The sequence below is a fragment of the Polypterus senegalus genome, chromosome 15, assembly GCF_016835505.1.
Source record: "Polypterus senegalus isolate Bchr_013 chromosome 15, ASM1683550v1, whole genome shotgun sequence".
Taxonomy (NCBI): Eukaryota; Metazoa; Chordata; class Cladistia; order Polypteriformes; family Polypteridae; genus Polypterus; species Polypterus senegalus.
In genome coordinates this window covers 125,278,297-125,302,677 of record NC_053168.1, presented here as the reverse complement: position 1 = coordinate 125,302,677, position 24,381 = coordinate 125,278,297, and the positions used below count along the sequence as shown (strand labels likewise).

General features: G+C 46.7%; 1 protein-coding gene across 4 annotated transcripts in view; it reads right to left on the bottom strand.

Moving 5' to 3' along the window:
- LOC120515722 (oxidation resistance protein 1-like) overlaps positions 1-24,381 on the bottom strand; it is a 148,576-nt gene that overhangs the window by 49,989 nt on the left and 74,206 nt on the right. For all 4 annotated transcript variants that reach the window (XM_039736972.1, XM_039736973.1, XM_039736974.1 and 1 more), the window contains exons 4-6: positions 16,187-16,269; positions 12,400-12,507; positions 9,502-9,615 (exon numbers count right to left, since the gene is read on the bottom strand). In XM_039736972.1, coding sequence (XP_039592906.1) covers positions 9,502-9,615; positions 12,400-12,507; positions 16,187-16,269 — 305 coding nt within the window. The remainder of the gene's footprint in view (positions 1-9,501; positions 9,616-12,399; positions 12,508-16,186; positions 16,270-24,381) is intronic.

Here is a 24,381-nt window from a genome sequence, read left to right as displayed (position 1 = left end):
GGTCTGTGGTACAAACAATGGGCAGACATGTCAAAGTCTGATTATCAGAAATGAGCAAAAACTGAACAAAACGAGATTGGTCACGGTGCACTAAATCATGCACGATCTGGAATTGCCACACCACCAGTACAAAGTTAGCCTTACACAGAGACTGTCAAGCTCCTACGGTGTGTGACCAGAGTGAAATGACAAAGCTAGCTTGTTGGTTATGTAACGTACTTAGATCAGGTCCAGACTGAAATCACTTTCTGATTACATCTGTGAACTGGTGACTGTGAAGAACAAGACTCCTGTCACTAAGCGTTTGGTAACATTGACACAATTCTATATTGAGTTTAAGCAGTTCTTCTCCACTACACAGAGTTCTGGGTATTAACCTAAACACTGCAGTGCACCAGGTCTGCTGGTGGAACGGAACATCATTTAAAAATGCCTTCCAAAAACAGCAAGCAATTAGCTCTCAGTCCTGAAGCAGCTTAGTCTCTGAACCTTCTCTAGTGCTGCTATGTCTTATCAGTAAGATGGAGGCTAAAGTCATGCACAGTAAAAGTGGTACAAATATCAGAACAAGCAAAGGTCATTCGGCCCAGCCCGTCTCATCAGTCTCCATTTCACCAGACTCTTACAAGATAAACTTACAGAGTTGTGAAGGTTAGCAAAGGGCTAAGGTCTACCACAATCCTCCGTAACTTGTGGCTACGACTCTCTGTGTAACAGAAATGCTGCTTTCACATGCGTCCATTTTGAAGTAACAGCTGATTACTGATAATCACGTCAGGTCCTGATCTCCTTTCACCCAAACTCACCCAGGCTTTCTCTGGTGCTGCTATGTCTCTTTGTAATATGGAGACCAAACCTGCACAAAGTGCTCCAGGTGAGGCTTCCTCTGTGTGCATCTGTCACTTACCCCTTGCTGCTTGAAGTGAAGGTCAAGAAACTGCGCCATTTTATTTTTTATGGAGAAAAACAAAGTTCCTGACACAACAGGCATCAATGGGGACCATCGCCGAACAGCAGCAAACAATATCAAAAGGGCGATAAAAACCAAAGTCACATCATCCAATTGGCAGACACTCAGCCACAGGCTCACAATGTCCAAAGCACACTTCTGCTAAAATATTACTAAATTAAGAACATCTGGAAAATTCTATCGTGAATGGCTGGGGAGCGCGCTCAAATGAGATTGACCTGACTCGCCCCACCGTCATCGGTCAGGTGTTTTGCTACAGAGGAAGTGGAAGGAAGAGCCGGAACAGGAAAAGAGACGCAGGCAGAAACCCATTGCGAGTCAGAACCGGGAGATCAAACCAAAAATCAAAGTAGAGAGAGCAACGGCCAAGAGAAAGACGAAATACACAGGTGATTTAAAAAATGGGTCTGCTGCGTGTAACCTCGGATAGGGAAACACGTCAGGTGGCTGACCTTTAAACCCACGACCTCTCAGGTCACGCCCCTAACAACCAGGGGAAGTGTCCTAACAGCAGCTGATAAATGGTGGCGATCATAACACACACAATGGTGGCAAAGACGGCCCAAAACAATTTACAAAAGCTTATACAGATAATTAAAAACAAAAACAGGTTACATATAAATTTCTCTGATGGCAAAAATGCCTACTAAGCAGTTTAAAATAAGTACATTGATAATACTAAATGCAAGAAAAGCTGTAACACCGGCCCTCCTGCCCAGTCACAGCTCATTCATTGGCAGCTAAGGAGCCTGATGCCACGTGGCCTGAGACAGGGGTACAACTGCACACGAAAAATAAAGTGAGCCCACTGAGTGCTGCAAAGTTGTCCTCGTGTTTGTGCAGACCTCACAGGCGTCACAAGCAGACAGCCAATTCACCTGCAGTTTCACACGCCGCCATTGAAAACTGACGGCCAATAAATGTGTGGCGATTCAAAAGCTCCTCCGCCCTTCACGAGAGCATTTCCACGTGTGCCTAAGCCCCCCTGGGTGTCTGACACACGGACTACAAACAACACGGCGTGTGTAACTGATGAAATTTAAAGATAACCTCCCGGCAGGGCGCCATATAACCCAACACGAATCACTTCTGTACGCCATCGGAACGTGGACTGTGCAGAGTCCACTACTTACATTCCCGGGCCCAGCATTAAGGAGGATTTTATTTGCCGTTTTAATTGACCGTCACAAACCATTAACAACAAAAGGACTGTGAAGCTGACGAGAGGAGACAACGGAGAAGGAGGGGGGCTGAAGTGGTCCTGTCCTTTAGATAAGCTGCCAGTGGGCTGATTCATAAACGGCTCCCAATGCTGAAGATGTCGACTCATCATGATGGTGTCTGGCTGCAGCATACAGCCACGTCAAGACCACAGGCCGATGTCGTTACGTTAACAACAACTTCAGGGTGAACTGCGACTGCAGCTAGGCACATGACTCAGCTAGCATCAGCTCCATTTTTGGCAAACCCAATTCCTAAGTTCAGATGTAGGTATCTGCGGCCCACAGCTCCACTCATGATCAGGTGGGTCCGGCCCGTGAAATGCAGGCTTTCTTCAAACACAAAGCCAACTGGCCTCCTGCTTTCTGCACTACCACCCTCGATCATTTATTGAAATAATGAGGGCCTTCCACAAACAGGGCAAAGCTGGAAGGGCATCTCCTGCCCGCTTCTCTCCATTTGTTTACTCGTCGGCAGGCATCGACTGCTGGACATTAATTAATAAGTTGTGTGCAGGCGATTAAGCAAGCGGGAAGCGTCAATGAAAAGCACGGCAACAACTGCGCGGTAATGAAGGGAGTCCTGGTGAAGCAACGCCGCTTCGATATCAGACAACAAGAAAATGGCTCGTTTTCCTGTCAAAACTTTTACATGCAGCCAAGTATTACCACAAAGTGAACGGCTGCAGCTCCAGAGAGATAATTGCCTTCATCTGCATGAAATTACAAGTCTTGTGGGTGAATCTGCTGATAAATGAATGTGTGCGAGCCTCTTTTTTTATTTTACATAAAGAGAGAGAAAGTCAGTCAAAGAGCGAGCGTTTATTTCCACGCTTGAGACTGGCAGCGCTTTGCGATGAAATCTGCAGAGATGAGCACACTGCAGGTAGTCTACATCAAATTAGGAATATCTGCGTAGAGCCAACGGCCTCGTAGGACGTCATTTCTGGGTTTTAAACGCATTTTTCAACAGATCTTAAATAGTAATGAAGGATATTTTGCCTGATTAATAAACAAGCCGATACAGAGGTGCAAAAAAAAAAAAAAGAAGTTAAAATGTGTGACCAGGTGAGCTGAATGTTTGTTCAATAAATTATTTCTAAAAAGCTTTAGGTGGTTAAGAGGCCAGAAGAGAAAACACTGGCTTATTGGGGGGCAACAGATACAAGTACATTAACACACACACACACGCGCACACATATAAGGGGCATGCTCGGCCTACTTTGCCATTTTGTACATGCAACCTTGAGTGACGCACTGTCGGTATAAAGGCAGCACACAACGGCCAGACGCGGGGAGAAGCCGGCGATGTCGCACCGAGAGCCTTCACTACGGCTGCAGCACAGACAGCTGGCGTCATCTTGCCTTAGTCACCGAGTGAGTGGCCCATCTCTGCAAACCAAAAGCAGGCAAAGTGCATCACAAAGCAGCCGCCGTCTACTGTACAGCTTACTCTGCACAGTATAAGGAGTTGAGGACACGCAAAAAGGCCAAAATGACCAAAAGCTACAATTCGTGAAGTACAATTTCAAAAAGAGTGCCAAACCCTACATGGCACAAATGGCCCAGTTTCGAGCCTGGGCTCTCTAAATCCTAACATATGGAATAATCAACATGTGACACTCATGAGGATACCGACAGCCCGGGAAGATCAGAATTGGACCTTTTGACCACGTTCTGCGAGACCCTCATGAGCCCATGTTATACACTCTAAAGCAGAAGGATCTGGAGGAGCTACTGGGACAGCTTAGACAAACTCAATGGGCCCAATGGGCTCCATGCATCTGTCAAATTTCTTACGTTTCTCTGTTCACTAAAGAGCACTTTATCAGAGAAGCAAACTCTTAGCAAAACCTAAAATAGAAAAGCCTAGAACTTCAGTTAGGGGGATTAAAAAGTCGTAGCACAGAGAAGTAGTACACTGCTCACAACATGGCCCTGAACGGGACGTTTCAGACACTGCACATCGTGCAGAAATCGCGCACATTCTGCCACTCATCAGTCACCTGCACATTTTCATCATCGTATTGTTGATTCTCTTAAGCTGGTCAACACATTTAGTATGGAAGGGATTTTTGATGAGCGAGGACAGCTTCACGGAGGCGGACTTTGTGACTGGGACGTTTGCATGTTCTCCTCATGCTGTTCAAGTTGACCAGCACGTCTGAATTAGCCCAGTGTGAGGAAAGCAGGCAAATCCAGGATGTGTTACTGTGACAGATGCAGAATCCCTTGCGGGCTCTCCCTTGTCCTCCACTCCGGTTCCTCGTGATCATATTGTGTCAATCAACTAACTAACTATGAATTTCCTATGGAGCCCTCCCTGTGGGCACCAGCACAATGCTGGAGAGCACAGATAGCCAGTGCGACACAAGCCAAAATGAAACCACAGGTTAGCCAAGGCTGTCTGTCAGCAGCAACGTGCACTCACGTGGTGAAGACAGGAGCTGTTAGTGGTCAGTGCCGTAGACCAATGGCAGGCAGCCACACACACCTCACGCACCCTTCAAAGCCTCATTATCTACACAATAAACCGTCTACTGTGGTCAGAACAGGAGCGACGCATCGCAAGTATCTGACGCCCTTCCTTTCTTCCATCATGATACCACTATTTACCAGAAAGCTTCACAGAAAGGACACGTTTGTAAGGGCAAAGCCAAGAGAAAGCCTGACCTCACTTCCTTTCTAGCCCCAGACATCCCACCCCTGTCAATATACCGTATATGGGCCAGACACCATTTTGGGAGAGCCCTGCCTGTTTATTTGTATTGTTTCATTCAAGCACTGAAGAGGGAGCACCTGGGAGGCCTCCAACTCTTGAACGCTTGTCCTTCCCGTTTCTTGTAGTTGGTGCATGGATAGGCACTTCAGGGGCACAATTCAGACCTGTAACAACCAAGCAATGTAATGAGATATGCAGGCAAAGGGGCATGGAGTGGGCAGCTCCCGTACTACTCAGTGCAATGCGCTTGTGAAAGTTAAGAGGAGGCCTGCAGAGGTGGGAACCTGCTGCCAGCTTTGGAATGAGAAGGGAAACCTTTGGTATTAAGGCGATCAGTCATCCTCCACTCTTGTGTCTGGCCATACGCTTTTAGAAACCAAAGCTGAAGAAACACGTAGGAGTCGCACCGCAGAGACTCAAAACCAGGGCAGTCATGGCGCATCTTTTCATAAATGTCAGCATGCCGCACGGTGGGAATCTGCAAAGCTTTATTTGTTTGTTTATTGTAGTAAAGACGCCTCAAATGCTGGTATTGTTCTCGTGGCTTATTTCTAATTAACACGTACAGAAGGACACCCACCCAAAGTGAACACGCCAGAGCACCACAGGTCTCTATCACTTCACATTCTCTACTCTACACAAAGATTAATCTGGAAAGGGGGCTTCAGCTTCAAAACAAGCAAAGGGTCTCCACACAGACTAGAGAACGCACAGACCTGATTCGCGGTTTACATTGTCCAGGCCGACCCCACTCGGCCTCATCCTGTGCACAGTGCAGCAGCTTCATTCTGATGCACATGACCATCTTGGTTTATTCTGCGCTGTGTGGGAACTCTCACTGAAGCTTACCTTCAACCCTTCTTTAACACCTTTAGTATACAGCATGAGTCAATCACGAAAGTGCCTGAAGTCATCTGCTCTCACCTGCTTCAGAGGCGCCACCATTAACAAACGTGAGCTTGGCGCCAGACATTGGTGATCTGCTGCTGTTCAAATAACTTTCAGATATTCAGAAACTTCAACAATGTGCCAGGTAAACGCATGGTTCACAACAATTCAGCTCTGTGTATCACCGAGTGCATGCTCAGAGAAGTGACAAGTCCGCCGGTAAAATGAAAAGACAACTTTAACTAAGGACTAATCACATAAAACACACACATAAAGGTAGAGATTCACTTAAACAAACCGATGAACATACACGGAAACAGCACAGCTGCAGCTCCAAGCTCCAAAGGTAAACGTGCAGTGCTCTGGAGAGCTCAAATAGGCCGACATTGTCCTTCTCTGGCTACATACAGTGGGGACTTTCTACTGGAGAAACGACTACACTTGTGTTATATAGCGACTTTCACTCAGATTTCCCATATGCAAAGTCCAGAGCCTGGGCTCATCCCTGCTGTGCACTTTCTCCTGCGGTATGGAAGCAGACAGATATTTGATTTACAGCCCCAAAAGGCCGGACTCGCTCATCTCCAGCTTGTCAAGTTTTCCTTTGGTCAGCTGCAGTTTACTTTTGGGGTCTGCTGAGTAAGTGTGGAGTGGAGTGACATCAGGCCTACCTGAATCGTGCTTTGTAAAGTGCCTTGTGGTGGCCATCCCAGTGTTTAAGGCAGTGGACCCGACTCCTTCATCATTGAAGTTCTTCCTCCTGAACATCCCTCACTTGATTGTTTTGAACTTTAATTGCAAGCTACAAGATTAAAAAGCCATCCACCTCCATGCCACCTCAGTTCCATTTTCAAAGGGCAGGGCGGCTAACAGCCCACTCGCGCACAAATTGAAAAGGGTATGCGACAATAAACAGTAAATGCACGCTCAATCAGTCTCAGTTTTCTCCATTGCCTCTCCCACTCGGGTGAAGCCGCTGCAATCTGATTAAATGCCACGCACTCCGTCGCTCCCTGCAGTGTTCTTACTATCTGATGAAGCCCGGCGCTCCTTCAAAAGGCTATCAGCAAGTATCACTATCTGTCATTAAGGGCACAAGGTACGCGCTCTTCATTTAGTTTTGACAATATCGCGACACAATGCAACAAGGCTTCAAGCAGGTGAGGAAAATGACAGGGCAATTTATGTCATAAAAATGTACAGACACTCAAACAAACAAAAGTGCAGTGAAGGCTCCCATTTACAAAAGCAAATGAACATCAACGGCTCATCAACTTTCTAAAATATAACCGAGCTGAGATCTGCAGAAATGCACAGTGGGACATTCAGCTCCACAACTAGGCGACTTGTTTAATGGGTTCATGTTCTCCTGGGAAAAGCCATTTGTCCTACCGTCTGTGTGAAGTTTATTTTTAGCCATCTCCCGGCCCTTTGCTGAAGCCGTGATTTTAAAACAACGACTGCTGTCCCCAATTCCTCCCTTCAATGAAGCCCCCTTTTAATCACAGTCTACTCCTTCCGACAAACCTCAAGAGGGTCTACTCTGCACTTGCAGTACGGACATGGAACCCGTTGGCAGAGCAAGAGACGCGCAGCTCTCTCTTTAGCCCCCATACTCCACACGGAGTGGTGGGCTCAACGTCCAGTCAGCCTTTTTAATCTTTTCGGTCTGCCAGCTTGGGATACTGAGGAGTCAACTCTCAATGAGAAATTACAACAAAATGGTTGAAAAGTGCATTTGCTCAAATAGGAATCCTGTCCGGGTCCATCTTGTAATGCACCCAGTGGTGTGCCACCTACAAATTTATCCAAAATGCCATCAAGACTTGGAGTCGTCATGCTGAAATAAGCAAGGAAGTCCATGAAAAAGACATCAGCTGGATGGCAGCATGCGTTGCTCCAAAATGTGTCTGTCGTCCCTTCACGCCGCATTTGTTAACTTTTATATTTTAAAACGCTTCTATAAAACCCAAGAGAGGACATCACCCAGATCAGCAATACAAAAAGGTTTCACTCGGCTTAGGCCAGCTCTGCAGACCCTTGGACACTGTGAGGCCCGGCATAAGGAGCTGCCTGAAAGTCAAAGTATCTGCTATCGGTTATCTTCGGCAGCACATTAGTGAAACCCAATCTTCCATATCCGGAGTGGCGCTGACTGCCCACCAACACTGGAGAGTGGATTCTCTTCCTCGTCTTTAAGGATCACTTCTATTGATTTCAGTGGGATATGATTTAAGATAACTGAGCAATAATTAACCAGCTTGGCCCAGTTACTTATTTGAAATAACAGGATGTGAGCCAGGATGGCCCTTTCTGAGAACTTGCAGTGACCTCTAAAATTCGCACAAGAGCCTCGTAGATTTAGTTACTTGTTTCTGCAGGACGGTTTGAGATTAATTTTGCCAGACCCTGATAAAGCTTTCGGTCATCTTTTTATATTCATTGTGACCTGGGCAGCTCCCCCAGCTACTGGCACGTTACTGACCTGTCCATAACCAAACACATTAAGGCGATTTATTATTTATTTCCACATGCACGCTCCTCATTTCCAGCTTGCTTTGCTTACCACATAACCTACAGTATCTACTCCTGCTAAGAGACGGAAATAAGCAAAGATCAGCGCTCATGATTCCATAACCAAAGAGACGCCTTAGAGAGTTTCAAGGGGGAAATCACAGCTAACCAACAGCAGAAATAAAAGTTCAACACAAAGCAAATGGATACGCCTCAGCCCTTCTGGGAAAATGTCCCATGGACAGAGGAGACAAAAACCGAGCTTCTGTATGTGAATTTCCCCTTGGGATTAATAAAGTATCTATCTATCTTCTTGGACGACATGGATTCCATTATTTCCTGTGGAGCCTGACAAAGACAGCATGCTGCAGTAAGAACATCAGCCCACCAGTCAAAGGTGGTGGTGACATTTAATGGTGTGTGGGCTTGCTGTATACCAAATGTCTCGTCAACCATCAGAGAGCTTAACCTAAAACACCGCTGGGTCAAGCAGCCAGGCCTGGATCCAAACCTCTCGCCTTTCACCCAACTGCCACCATACTAGAGCACCACTGTCTGCTTTGTGGGCGACATGCCCATATACAGACTACACACCACCTTTTTGGGCTAAGTATACACAGGTTACATGGGTCACCACCACTCACAGGTCTGGCTGCAAGAGGAGGGCACAGAAGACCTGTTCCAGACAAGGTCAGAATCAGCCAAGCTATGATGCATCTCCCTGGCACACCCAGTTTGCAAAAACAGGAAGGCAAACATAACTGGTGCCATGTAAACAGCTGGAGTACCAAAATGGACTCTTGAAGCGCTCCTAAAGATTGATTCCCTTATAAAAACAGCACATCGTCAAACAGAAGCCCACCCTCTATCATCAACTTTCACGACTCTCTGAACATACAAGAAAGAAGTGACGGCTTTTATTGGAGGCACTAAATAAAAAATAAAAAAAAATCACAGAATTCGGTACGAGACGGACATTAGGCTTTAATTCCTCAAAGAAGATGAAATTTTATTTCCATACCTCCCACCGGCACATATTCAGAATTTCAGTCCTAAATTAATTTACACTAACATATAATTCAGCATTATTAAAAGAATCGATCACTTTCACAGTTAGTAAAGAAATAACATCAATCTAACCTCACATAAGATAAACCAATTAGGTAATTCTACTCAAGTCCCCATACCGTAACCTTCTCAGCTTCTGCTTCAGATGAGGTTGGAGACAACGGACTTATGGGGCTTAGTGACGGAGAACTTTCAGCACTGGAGATGTACTCTGGATCAGGAACATAAAGGACCTGCAAAAAAAAGAGCAGACAAACAAACGTGGATTACGGCTCAGATCAAGAATGAAGTCCAGTCTGGCGAGATGTGGGCAGAGTCTTCCTCCTCACTCGTTGACGATCTCTCGACTCATTAAACACAACACGGCACGTAGCCAATCAAAAGCGCTTAACATGTTCAGTACTTTCAGAGCAATACCACTGCTTCACTCTCAACAGACAATTAATTATCAAGCAAGTCTCCATATCCACGTGCTTAAGTCTGTGTGTGTACATTTTCACTTTATTCAAAAATATTGGGAACTTATTTAAATAAAATTAAAAAAAATAAAAAATCTTCGTCATAACCTCATAGAAATTGAATGGAGGGCTCCAGCTAAAAGTGATCCTTTTTCAGTATGTTTCTGCAGTGATGGCTGAGAGAAATCTTTATAAAGTTTAGTGGAGAACAGACGTACAGCTTCTGATGTAATCTGTGTGTATGGTGACCAGCAACAGCAAACAGATTCAAAACGTCCATCAAAAAATCTCACGTTATTCACGTTACATAATCCACATACAGTACATGTCATGTCATCGAGTCCCATGCTCCCAACGTCCCAAACAGATATTTTTGCTAAAATTATTGTTAAATAAACCACTTCTGGAAAGCGTTCTTGTGAGCAAAAAGGGAATGCGCTCAGATGCAAACAACCACTTAAACTGGAGGCTCGCCCCCCGTCGTCACATTCACGTCACAAATGGAGGACCTCGGCAGTCTGTGAATCGACCTTCTGCTTGTTGAAGCATCTCGATATGCGGAAGTCCTGATGATGATGTCACTTGCGTTTCTTTAACTATTAGTCTTTAGTTGCACTTGACTCTCAATAAACTTTACTGCCGATATCACATGAAACGCAATGTTGGCCAATGAATAAGCAGTTACTGGGCAGGACTTGTGACCAGTGAACGAGGGGGAGGCAATCATTCAGATGCTCGGGTTCGTCTGAGTGTGATGCGCTTTAACTCACGACAGAGTTTCCTGGAAGTGATTTGGTAAAAGGGCGAGAATACGACTGGATGACATGACATGTCAGAGGTTTTTCATGGTCACTTTAATATTACTGGCTGTTGTCCAAGCAGTTAACCTTGGCTTACATAAATTTCTTTTGTGCGACTTTTTCCATTTATTTTTAAATCATTAAGTATTACTGTTTATGTTAATATTGCTATTTCTGTTCATTCTTAACCTATTTTTCTCAGTTTTGTTTATTATGTAGCTTCTGTGTTTTAGAATTTCTTCTAGCAGCTTCTTGTATTGTGTTGTTGGTTCTCGAAGAGGCGGAGCCACCTGTCCATCTCCCTCCAAGGCCCTCCCCTCCCCTTGTCCTATTAAAGGTGGTTAAAGGTTTTTGGGTGGGGGGTTGGGTGTTTGTTGTGGAGGTTTTCCTTCTTCTTCTTATTAAATTGCTGGATTTTGGAGAGTCTTCCTCTGTTTTTTTGACCACTCTATTCCAATGTTTTTGTTTTGTTGGTTACTGGGTTGCCTTTTTTTAGGCAACTGATTTTTATGTCTCACTGCTCTTGGAGCTTCCTTTCTTAGACAGAGCATTTTTAGAAACAAATCTTTCATTTATAAAGATTCTTCATTTGCCCTTTTTGTCTCCTAGACGAGGGTTTAGGTCATTGTTTTTTGATACAATTACAACATTTAAGTGATTTAGAGGCGCATTTCGGCCCTGGTATAGGCTGAAGCAGATCTTGGGCTGCCATTGTCATCGCCCTCTCTGGGCAGATCTGTGGCATTCTGGAGGCCTCACGCCACTTTGGCAATTTTGAGTGAGGGGATCACTGCAAGTTTGACATAAAACAGACTTTGTTATCTCTGACCTGCATTATTATTAAAGATTACAATTTTTCTCGGACATCAGTGGAGACTCAATGGGATGAGGAACATATTGAAAACAACATTTTTTGGTGGAGTCTTGCTTTAAATATCTTAAAATGTCCAAACTGAAATCGTATTCATGTGTTACTATGTAACCCACGTAACTGACATGGCATCTCAAAGAATGACTTTACACCATACAGTAGAGGTGGAAGCATCAAACACAATCAATAGCTTCATTTTTCTTCACACTTGTTGACAATGCCCTGCCAAACAGCTGGGGCAGACACAGCCAGTCAGAGAATTCCTGCTCTGCAAATTCCTTCCATTCTTGGTTGGTGCGGCTATAACAAAGTCCAGTCTGGGGTGTGTGTGACGTCACACTGGGGTCATTGTGTATGCTGGGACTGCTGCTGGCCTGTAGGTCTCATGCACATGACAAACAAGCCCCCCAGTGGCTCGCACGTATCCCCCGGCACAAACCTTACAGTGAGGCTTTGCAACCACAGGGAAATGAAGTTCAAAAAGAGCTCGAGGAGAGAAGCGGGGCCTGCTTTCCTTATTTTGGACTCAAACATTACAAACTGCTTGAGCACTGCAGCTTTAACAGCAGCACTTCCAAAACGTACTTTAAATAGTGAAGCGCAATGTAGGGGTCACCGGTACGGCTTGGCTATAACACCGAGACCTCCTTTCAAGAAAACCAATGGCAAGTGACACAAGGACTGAACGGAACTACGAAGCCAGCGAGGGAGTCACATGTCTGTAACCCTTTAGCACTTTATTTCAGTCAGTCATCTTGATTTAACCAGGCTGCTGTGCTTCTGAATATTGAAGAAGAGGGTCGAACTGATTCACTCCTAACACCTTTACCCGCGTATAACCATGATGAAGAGCGGCAGAAAGCAATGCACAGAGACAGCATACACTACCTGTCCAGGGACGACGGCTCTGGAGAAAAGTTTGTTCAGCTGAACGAGTTCGTTGGGAGTCGTGTCAAACTTTAACGCAATGCTGTTCAGAGAATCCCTCGACTCCACCTGTCCAAACAAAAAAGAAAGACAACCCGTCAGTGAACACATGGTATCTGGCCGGAAACCCTGAAAATCCAAAGGGCACAGCAGTTAAGAACACCTCTCTGTTGGGCATCACCTCAGTTAGTAAAGCAGATGGAGGCAAGACTGCATCTGAGGGCTGGCTCTGGGGCACACCACTGACTTACGGTCAGTCAACCAGTCTGTGCACCCAGCTGGGGGGAGAGGGGGGGTATTATGGAGACAGGAAATGTTATAAAGGCTTTGGACTTCAAACCACAAGGCTTTGGGTTCAAATCCTGCGATTATGTGATTATCAGCGTGACCCTGAGCAAGTCACTTCACCTGTCTGGACCCCAACTGGAAAAAAACAAAACAAACAAAAGCGATTGGATGTCCAAGTCACCAGGCATAAAATTCAATAAGAAACAAACAAACAAACGACGTACATGTGCAGGTAAATTTGTGGAAGGTGTGCTGGGTAAGGCTCTGCCATCACTCATAACAACAAAGGGCAGACGGCTTCCTGATGTGCCCCTAATCAGGGCAGCCCAATGTCCAGCACCAAAATGTCACGCCCCTCCTTCCACAGATTCAGCTCCTGCCTCACACCCCCGGGGGTGTTTCAAGTGCCCCCATCTGCCCAGGCAGGTTTCCATCTTCACTCCTCTGTTCAAAGACGTACTTCAGTATTCAGTTTAGTGAAGGGTGTGTGTGTGTGTGTATGCGTGAACGTCTCAGTGGTTTGGACAGTGACGCACTAGGAAGACAAAAAGTATGGGAATCCTTTGCAAATAAACTGGTCTTAAAATGTTACACTGATGAACAAACAAACACAAGCTCTTTTCATTAACAGCACACCAACTCCTGTACTGTTCTCGTCCACTTTGAATACGCCATTCAGATACTGTGACGCTCGATGCTACCTGGAGTCTCGACTTAGCCAACCTGGAGCCCAACCAATGAAACGAGAGTGGAGGCGTGGATTAGAGCTACTTTGTCCAATGGGAGACCCAGCCTTTTGGATTGCTGCTCACAAGAAGCTTCTCCTGATGTGAGTCACTCCAAAGGGTTCTGAGACTCATCAGGCCACAGCTGAAGGCCAGGAAGAATCCCTGGAACAGGCAGACATCTCTACTCACAAGCCTACCAGCTCTTTCCTGGTCCGGTCTTTTACTTTCTCGGATCTCATTTTCCTCTACCCAGGGTCTCAGCAGAACAAAGCCCACCCTGGTAAGCTGCGTGCCCTCCCTTACCAATCACTGCCGTCGTTGCGCCTGCTTGCAGCGTGTTTGACTGCAGGGCCGTCCTATTGGTGATGTCTTCGAGCTCAGTGATACTGTCACAGTCTGGCCAGGGCCCCATCCTTACATTTTTGTTTCTTCATTTTTTGTATATTTTAATTCTGCCCATTAAAGTCCTCATTTAAAAGATTTTTTTTTTCTGTTGACCTTTTTGTAAATGTTCTTTGTTTTGTTTTCCTCCTTTTCTTTGTTCTCTTGAGCCCAAGGTGGCAGGGCCTCCTTGCACTACGGCTGTACAGTTTAGCCACGGCCGGCCTACACGAGGGCCCAGCATGCCTCAGCACCACCTCTGGCTCTGTCTGAATTCTGAGAGAAGACCCTCCATGACCGACTCTTGTATTGAGCCTCTGATTTTTTGGACTTCTTGTCTTGCTATTATTTAAAGTTCTCCTCTTTTAAGTTCAGGATTTGGTTCATTTTTCAGTTTACTTTCCATTTTTCAATTTTCTGCTTGTTTAGATTTTTGAGCATTTTAAAGTAACCTTTAACTCGACGCTTCTTCACTTTCTAAAGGGGTAGAGCTGAATCTCCTCCACACATTGCCTTGGCTGCATTCCCACATCGATCCCAAAATCACTTCAGCCCCCTACCGCTGGTCCGAGTGACTCCTTGGCCTTCTCTTGGATCAAAGGACCACTGACAGGAATGTTTCTCAGATGAGACCACCTGCCTTATCAGCACCTCGCACGTGTTTTCAATGAGACCCAACGTCCGCTCCTTTTGGTTAATTACAGCACGGTAGTCGGTGTCGATTGTAAAATGCCAAAGTGGTCAGCCACATCCATGTTCCAAGATAGTCCACTGCCGAGAGGATTTCAAGCTTTTCCTCGGAGGTAAACGGCCGTCTTTCATGTCTTCCGACATGGTGCCACCAATTTTCTGCCTAACATGACAATGTACTTGCTCTGGCGTTTCCCATCAGGACTGGCATCAAAATTCCACGTTTTTTTGAGGGAACTGATAATTTTGTTATAATAGTGGAGTCCAATGCCCAGCACTGGAATGGGCTATGATGGGCCTCTGCTTGACCCCGTGCTCGGACAGTGAAGAGGGATGGAGGCTGAAAGACATCAAGAATGATTTGGAGAGAAACATGAAGCGCCACATGCATGTTGTGACCGACCCCAAGAGCACAAACACATTTTTTCCTCCTCTTTTGGAGGTCCGCTCCCTCAGTCTTTCACCTTATCATAACACGGGGTCTCAGGTAGGCTATGGAAATGGCAGACTAAAAGGCGAGTGATACAAATACATCAATCCAGTCCTTCTTTAGTAAATAAAGCCCCACATCCTCATTTAGCCTGACAATAAGCGGTGCTACACAGAATATTGGCCTCAAGGCTCTGAAATCCATCCATCCACCTACACACACACACACACACACCTTCCCTTCCATCTATTTACGGGCTGCCCAATGTCACAAATCTGCCAATAGATCAAATGCCCAGGGCACTTGGTAAGGACCAGTAATTCACCTTGATGGTAACGAGCCAGGCTCGTGTTTGCCCTAAGAAGGCTGTCATTGGATGCAATAAACAAACTCTGCTCTCAGGGTCCCAGCTGCCCCCTGTCGGCCATCATAAGGAGGCACAAACACTTCCAAGCGAAGCCCATCACTGCCCGGCTCCACCAGTGTCTTTCAAGACGGCTGCACCCGCGTCCTGCGCCTCGCTGCTGAACCATCGACAGGCCAAATCATTTTGAGGGGCACAAACAGGCGCTCCACGCAGCACATTATTAAATCAGGCCCCCCAAACGCTGCACGCGGGTTATCGGCGTTATTAAACACCTGTTCAGCAGGACTTCTTCATCTTGTCAGGCTAACGACGAGCCGGCAGTGGAAGATCCTGCCTGCAGCTGCTTTTGAGGGTCATTTCAAGAACACACTACAGACCGAGCCGGGCTCCATTTTCACTTACTGCTTAAGTGTAAGAGCTTCTCTCAATGGACTCCCAATCAATAGAAATGACAACACTCGGGAAGGCTGTGAGGACGACAGAGGAACTCTATTTGGGCAAATGAATGCTTGGCAGGCAGGAAAAATAAGAAAGCAAAAACAAGCAAGACGGATTCCAGCGGACATAATCAAAGCGTCAAACCTGCCGAAATATCTCACATACGTGAGCTGCAATTGATTTAAAAGGGCAACTAAAATTAAGACAACACACATAAATCCCCAAGCCCCGGCGAGCCCGGCCAGCTGAAATAAATGTAGGAGATTAAAGAAAACAAACGCAAAGGACAAATTCATACTTCAAAGTGCCTCCGCCAAACGAGCACATCTCAAAGCCGCAGCAAATCCCCGAGACTCGCACATCATAAATTACAAGTGCTAACAAAAAGTATTTGATCGGCGATTTAACGCAACGCCGTTCACTCACCGAGTATTCAATTGTGCCTTTTGGCTTCTGAAATGACATGCGACGCCCATCCTTCTTCTCCGGAGTCTTCTTCTGGCCGGTATCTGAAAGCAAACGAGGCAAGGTGCGCATTACATTCATGTTCCTCTCTACCCAGCTTGTCACAGGCTGCTGAATCCAACCCTGTAGGCAGAAAGCTCATTCGTCAGCTAAAAACAGTTCACACTGCAAGACTCCACCGCTCTAACCCAGCCAGCCAAATGACAGGCAAACATTTTTCTTAACCTTTTTGCTTCCATGATTCATTTGCTAGAATGACAAAGACCACCGTAACCTCAGCCTCTCCGCACGGCCATTAAGGCAAAGCGGACGGCTAAAGCGCTGCTCTCCCTTAAAATAATCAAGCTGTCCGCGTCTCATTTGTACCGCCGGGATTCAGACGAGTCCTCCTGCACGGCAACAGCAGTGCACACGTCTTCACCGTACAGTCAGGCACAAGTCACAAGGCGACCATTGTCAGTCTCGTTAAACACACACCAGTCAATAGGTCTGGAAAATGACGTTCTTCAACTTCTATACCTCTTCTTGTATGAAGGGGACACCCAAACAATCGAAGCATGTTACAAGAACTACATGCCTGTGTCACAATGGATACGGGCCAGCTTCACCAACGAACGAGGACGAGCCGAGAAGGACAGGCCAAAAAAAAAAAAAACAACAAAATCACCTCATCTACTCGTCGTCTGTCCTGGGCACTTCATCAGCTCAAGGCCTCCAATCCAAAATGGCGGGGCAGCGTCAGAAATGCGAAGAGGAAATGCAAACATCCCAAAAATCCCAGCACAGCTGAGGGATTTGACTTGAAGTTTAGGGGGGACAACCCTGGGGCGTGTATGCATAGACAGTGTGTATGAGTGTGTCAAATTCTAGACAGACGTGCCACCACAATCGCCACACCAGGATCTAATCTCAGCAGCGCTGCCCTGGTCCCTTGTTAATTCCCCATCTTCCGATACCATGGCGGCAAACATGTCAAGTTGACTTTACTGTCCCCCCCCATCTGTACATCTCCAACACACTGTACTATATACACATACGAGGGACGTTCAAAAAGTTTCTGCGCATTTGGAAACGGTGAAGGCAAGAGGAGTAGTGATTGAGCGTTAAAAAGTGGGTCACAAAAGAAGGGGACTGTGTAGAAAAGTGATGTCATTTGCTTTTGAAATTCTTAATAAAGTTAAAAAATGAGCAGAAACATTTTGAACGTCCTCCAAATATATTTTATAAAAAAAAATATTGTGCTAGGGTAGCATTGGTTACCTGTCTAGGAGACCCTCATAGTGGCCAGAGACATTTAGGGGGGGGCAGTCCCAGCTGGGAATGTTGGCGCCCCCTTTCCCAAGGGCTGTGTGTTCCCCAAGACCACTGGGTGGCAGCACCCCACTGAAGCAGCTCGCTTTTGGACACACAGAGCACTGTGTAGGAGTTGCAGTCTCGTTGGTTGCCGCTAGAGGGCACTGTTAGGAGGCGGCTCCTCCAGGAGACGGTGGTTACGCTTGACCGGGAAGTGCATCCGCACCAGAACAGCTCCAGGGTCCAGGCGGAGAGGAGTTGAGCGGGGAGAAGGACAGCGCTCACCTGGGACGACTGGAGAAGGCAGAAAGACAGAGGAGGAAATGTGCCGATTGTTCAATAACAACAGAACTTCCACACAACTATTTAAAAGTCCACACTCCACACAACCACCCAAAAGAGCTGTGCAACTTTTGAGCTTAAACTCCCATAGAGTGGTCACCAATCACCAGGGAGGCAGAGAATTAGAGTAACGAGCACAGGCCACCCCAAGTAAGACCGTCGAAACCCCTGCCGCCAATGCCCTGCACAATGCCAGGTGGATCCACCAAGCTGAGAGCTCCAACACGTCTAGCTTACGGTTAATGAAAACGTCAGTGACATTAAGTCTCACCCGCCTGAACGTTTGTGGAAATGTTTAACAAAGGCATGCAGCAGATGAACGGCACGAGGAGAAAAAGCCGAGCAGAGCCGAGCCGAGCCGTCTGCGTGTGGGTGAACATTAAAGGCAGGCTGTGCTCTTGTAAAGATGAACTAGCGGACGGCAGATGGACTTTACAAGCAGGAAGTGCCATTGATAAAAAATAAATAAAACGCAGCCCTTCAGGCCCAAGCAGGATCAGCTCAGGCTTCTGCAGACCCCCAAACGCGATTCAGTCAGCGACTCGACTGGGACAAGAAAAGCTGAACAATCTTCAAAATGAGGAAGCGATGCGCTGACACAGGAGGCCAGATGAAAGTAGCAGCTTGGTATTTAAGCCAAAACACCTCTAGCTACTGTGGCCCTCCATGGAACGACGCCTGGCCCTCGGTGACCCTACTTTACCGTTTAGACTTTTTAATTACGTAGACCTGAACAGAGTAGCCTCAAATTCCATCCACAGCCCTTGTACGTTTGCTCTTTCTAGCCTGGTCACTGTCGACTTCTACTGTAGTCCAACACTTGTCACTTCTAGTGACATCTGTAACCCCAAGCAGTTAGAAGGAGTGCCAGTTATTCATGGATCATTGACAATATGTGAAGTATATAAGGCGGGCAAGCTCACCTCGCTTAGACCATCGGTGTCTCTCGGTCCCTGGTCTGGTGCGGCCCCTGGACCGAGTGGTCACGTGCATCAACAGTGAGAGAGAGTGCAGGCCTCAATCCTTTCTATTTCTAGTGCTCCTTGACTTGCCTCTTGCGCCAGCGAGTGTGTGGTTTCCAATGACTTGGCTCAAACAGACTCCCAGTCTGCCTGTATTCCCCTCGGCTAGCTGGCCAGTCAGCTCCAGTTTGGGAGTTTCAGCTATGGGCTACCTGCGTTCAGAAGTCATGTCATCCCAGCTAGCATTGGGCACAATTGAGGAACAAACCCTGGACAACACACACACACACACACACAGGTCAGTCTAGAGCTGCCAATTCACCTAACCTGCATGATTTTGGACCGCGGGAGGAATCGCACCGATGCACAAGTAGAACATGCAGACTCCATGGCCGGTGGATCCAGGACACGGACCCTACAGCACCACCATTGCACCACCCTGCATGCAGAAGTCTTATCTGATAAATGGATAGGCTTAAGCATTATAAACACAAGTATAAAGACAATTTAACTGATAATGACAATCTGCTGCGGTGGGCTGGCGCCCTGCCCGGGGTTTGGTCCCTGCCTTGCGCCCTGTGTTGGCTGGGATTGGCTCCAGCAGACCCCCCACCCCGTGACCCTGTAGTTAGGATATAGCGGGTTGGATAACGGATGGATGACAACCTGCAGAACTAATTTTGTGCTGTTCACTTTAATGGAGCCGCCAGGCACTGAATGCAGTGCCACATGGACTCCATCCTTTGTTTTATCATCCGCAAATCCAACTGCCCCCTCGATTTCCAGGTCACATTCAGCTGCACTCTGGATAACTCGTGGCAATCTGCAGATTACTTGCCGTGACCAAGCGCTACTCCAAGTGACAACACTTTTAAGCAAAGTCCATCACCGTGCGTTTGCATTTTTTCATGAAGAATCTTTTTAAATGATAAGCTGCCACAGCAACAGCCAATCCTTTCTGTGCCAGGTGCCTGGTGACCAGGCTGGGCACAAGTAACCAGCTTAGTGTATAATCGGTGAATTACACAGGATTTAGTGATCTAAGTCCGCACATCACTTTTCTTGGGTGCCGCACACCGAAGTTGAGTCGACCCTGAAACAGCAGCAGAGTGCCACGTCAGAGCGACCACGTTACCTGAACGTATTGTTACACGCCTGCATTTTAATTTTTATTTTGATGTGACTCGAAAAGGTTTATTTTTGCTCACATCTTGTTGTGTAAGAGCCACGTGGTCACCACCTTCACGCTAATGACATCACAGATGCAGTGCCATTTACACGTGCCAGCTGCTGTACTGATTATCCCTTGGCAGGTACAAGTCAAAGAGCACAATTCTCTTCCCTGGTGGCTCATTTTGACTTTTGGTAGTCCCCAGTGGTTGGTTAGTGCCCCATGGTGCTGTGAGGTGGCAGTACTAACTACTGAGTCGCTATGCCATCCTTTTCCAAACAACACTTCAGCTAGACACGATCATTGTTTTAGTGCCCACCAAGCAGTTGTTGATGCTCAAAGTCATCGTGCCCACGTGGAAGATGGGAACAAATCAAAGAAAGCAAGCTACCAGGAGCTTATGGGAAGTGCAGCCTGTCTGTGAGCCGATTCAGGTGGGCTTCGCAGGATGGTTGCCGTGTAGGGCGTTATCTCGGCCGAGAAGAGCAGTGACAGAAGCCATGGACAAAGGTAGCTATGGATCAAGAGAGCTGCTGTTGGGATGCGACCACCTGGGTGAGGGAATCTGTTGAAAGACCCAAAACTGCGAGGGACCCCACTGATGATACATCTTCTATAAACCTGGCAGACAGAATTTCCAAAGTGACGGTGACGCTCGTGGGGCGAGTCTGAGTGGAGGATGGAGGTGTCCAAGCTCACAGCAGATTTTGGCCCAGCAAACGTTACCAAGGAATTTTTATTTCTCATATTAGAGCTGAACTCAAAAATGGAGCAAATGTTGTGATGCCTTCTGTTTTTGAGTCCCCTTCTTGTTCCAAAGGTGGCTGCAGTATGTGCAACCTATCTAGAAGGTCTCCATGTTAATTAAAAATGGAAATGACAAAATAAAAATACAATCAACCACCACAAGCATGATTCAGAAGGCACACATGAATGATGTCGATTTCATCTTCTCCTTTTCGGCTCATTTTGGAAGCGACCCATTTTACTTAATCATCAACCACAGTCAGAGGAAGCTCAGCGAGAAGAGGAATATTTTGTTCATGCCATCTGTTGAGGCTTTTTATGCAGAAATTCTGAATTACTTTTAGATTTTATGGCAGTAAATCGTTCACACTTGCCACTTCAAAATTTCGATGATTATCTTTTGGGTGGTATGGTGGCACAGAGGTTGGGGATGCCGCCTTACAGCTCGCTCCAGGTTGAGGGGGTTCAAGCTTTGGCCCACTCACTACGTCTAGCTGCTCTTCTGACATGAATTCCTCCTATCATAAGGTCAGTACAGCCCAGCTGAAGACCCTGACCTTGTGGAGCCATTCGGGGGCCTGTGGCCGGAGGTGTGAAGTGGAGACACAGGGGGCTCTCTTGAAAATGTGCCCAGACATTTAGCGGACAAGCATGAAGGCATAAATAAATGTGGCTTTGTTAAAGTTTGGTTTGTCCTGTAGTCTCTTATAAACAAGTGGCACTGCCAGTGTGTTAAATTGGCAAGAACTGAACGGTGTCCTCAGGTCGAATATCTGTACACATGGATGCCGATTTCTCTTCGTCTGTGTCAATTCCTCTCACTTATGACGCTTTAATGCTAATATGGGAGAGCTGGATGAGAGTTTGCCATTTATTGTAACCTGAGCCAGGGGGTACTTCCAGGAGACGATGCCATGACTTACTATCTAAAAATCCTTTTTTTACTTAGATAATACAACAATTTAATACATAAACTCTAAACCTACAAAGAGTTTCAAGGAGACCACCACCCCCCCACAAACAGTAAACTCACCCCCGTCATCAAAGTCATTCATTTGTGGGATTAGACTTTATTAGTGAGCCACACGGTTTAAAAGATATCTCCAAATGGGCACTAATGTGGGTGCAAGGCCCCCAATGACCCGACAGCCCACCCAGTTGGAACCTGCTCTGCCTGCCAAGACCCCAACATCAGTGTCCGCAGGAACCAAGAAGCACTTGCTGAATTCTGAATGTTTCACTTAATCAATAAAAATCAGACCAGTCTAGCACGAGTCCCTCCTTATTTACATCAAAAAGGGTGCAGGATGTAACGCCGTTTGAGTCTCGGGCATCAATTTCTTATTTTTATGTAACTAAAAACATGAAGTACTTGGACTTACAAGACTGGCCTAATTGGAACCATCAAATAAAGAATCAATTCAGCTGGGACTTGGTCGCTGCTCTCTTCACGTGGGATCTGTGGCTTCATTCAGCACCTTGGGCCTACGGTGCCCCCCTAATGCCTGCTGTATGTTATCACCCACCCTCTTTTGTCTCCTGCCCTTAGCAAGCCTGCTGTGGAAGACGTCCTATAAGCTGCTACCCCTCAAGTCTCAGTGGTCTCAGGTCTCTTCTTTGTTGGGATACAGTTGTTAAAAACATCAAGAAATGCCAACCGTCAATTTAATGAATTTAAATTTGTACGCGACATTTGATGGGACTCTTTGGCACCTTTGCCCCTGCGATGCCTCAGAGCCATTTATGCACATGTACAGGTTTGGCCCTCCTGTTCAGGATTTCTGCTCTGTCATCCGCTCTCATGGATGGCGTCAGTTCTTATTCCTCTCTTATTCTTATTACTAGCTGTGCGGCCCACCTAAGATGGTCTGAAGCCTAAGCAATCAATGCAGACCTCAGCGTATGCAGCGTTAACGTTTGTAGACCGCCACTTATTGGAATGCATGTAGTAATAAAGTGCAGTGCATTTGTCATTCCAACAGATGCCACATATGCCATTTGGTATGGGATTTGTAAAAGCAAAGTGTTAATGTTTGTGATGTGCCACCTGAGACATGGCAACTGGATGAACACACAGATACGCAGACATGCGTCCTTTTATTCAGGTGGATCGCAGTCCCCTCCTGCTCCTCTTCATCTTGCTCTGTGAGTGCGACAACACAAATTCTTACTTCCTGGCTCTGTAGCTGCTAAACTTCTTCCCACCACATGGAAGACCCTGAAGTGATTATAATGAAGGACTTGCACCCCGATTCTTGTGAAGTTGTCTGCATCACAAATGAATCTGGCAAATCCACTCCCAATTGGGATTCTGCTGCCTCCACATTCACACTCAGAGACTTACTTGTGAGGCAGCTGCTCCCCTGGGTGAGTCTTGACATGGGACCGGGTGTGTGGAGCACCCTGTGGGTTTATTTCACAATCTATATATATAATTCACTAAGGCAAGACGACCATGGAAAGCACGCCAGAAGGGGCGTGGATTCACTAAGCCACCGACAAGTTAGACACCTATGGCGCACGCACGAAGGAGCCACGCCCACCAACTTCAAGACCATTGGATACGACGACAACTCACAGAGCCACGCCCACCAACTTAGACGCCACGACACAGAAAAATTGGCGTCATTTATATTCGTCTGTCGTAGAGGCAACATGCAGCTCCGACCCACGCTGACTGTTAATAGAGGCATGTTTCTCGCGGAGGTGAATCGCCATATGCAGCGTGTAAAACGGTTTGCGAGGGGTATCCCATGGGATCCTTAAAACATTCCTTTACAACTGAGGTTAAAACACAATAAAGTAAGCAGTCTTTAAAAAACGAGTTTTCGGTTACGACGCACGACCGCGTGCACCCTGGCAAACTGTTTTACACGCTACATACAGCAATTCGCATCCGCGACAAACATGCGTCTTCTTAGATGCTCCTGCACTTTGTACACACCCCCCTCCCACCTCGCTACTACCGTGATCGGGTGTCTTGGTGGATTATGTATAGAAAGGCAGCCAAAACCGCACAGAGCAATGAAAAGTCTACGCGAGTCACAGGTGCATCTGGACTGTTCAAAGACGACAACGACTCGAGTGACAAGTTAGAGGTGGGCACATGAGCAGGCAGTGCATACTGAACGAGAAATCAGCAGACTAGCATGACGGAGGGAGCGGAGTGGATGTCCTTCTCCTCTCCTCCCGTTCCACCCTCCGCGCCACACGGACGATTGTGTGTTGGTTCGTTCCGTGCATTGGTTAAAACCCAATGAAGCAAGCAGTCTTTAAAAACCAATAAGCCCTGTGCCTCTGTTTCATTACCGTCTCACCTGCTTCACCAATGCAGGTCCCGCAACAGGGCAGCCAACCAGGTAACCAAAGTCTTTGGGTTCAGGGGGAGTATGGTTACAAAGCTGAAACTTAAAGGAATTGATGGAAGGGCACCACCAGGGGTGAAGCCTTTCGCTTCATTTGACTCAACACAGGAAACCTCACCCGGCCCGGACACGGAGAGGATTGACAGATTGATAGCTCTTTCTCGATTCTGTGGGTGGTGGTGCATGGCAGTTCTTAGCTGGTGGAGCGATTTGGCTGGTTATTTCCGCAAACGAATGAGACTCCCGCCTGCCAAATAGTTACACGACCCAACATCG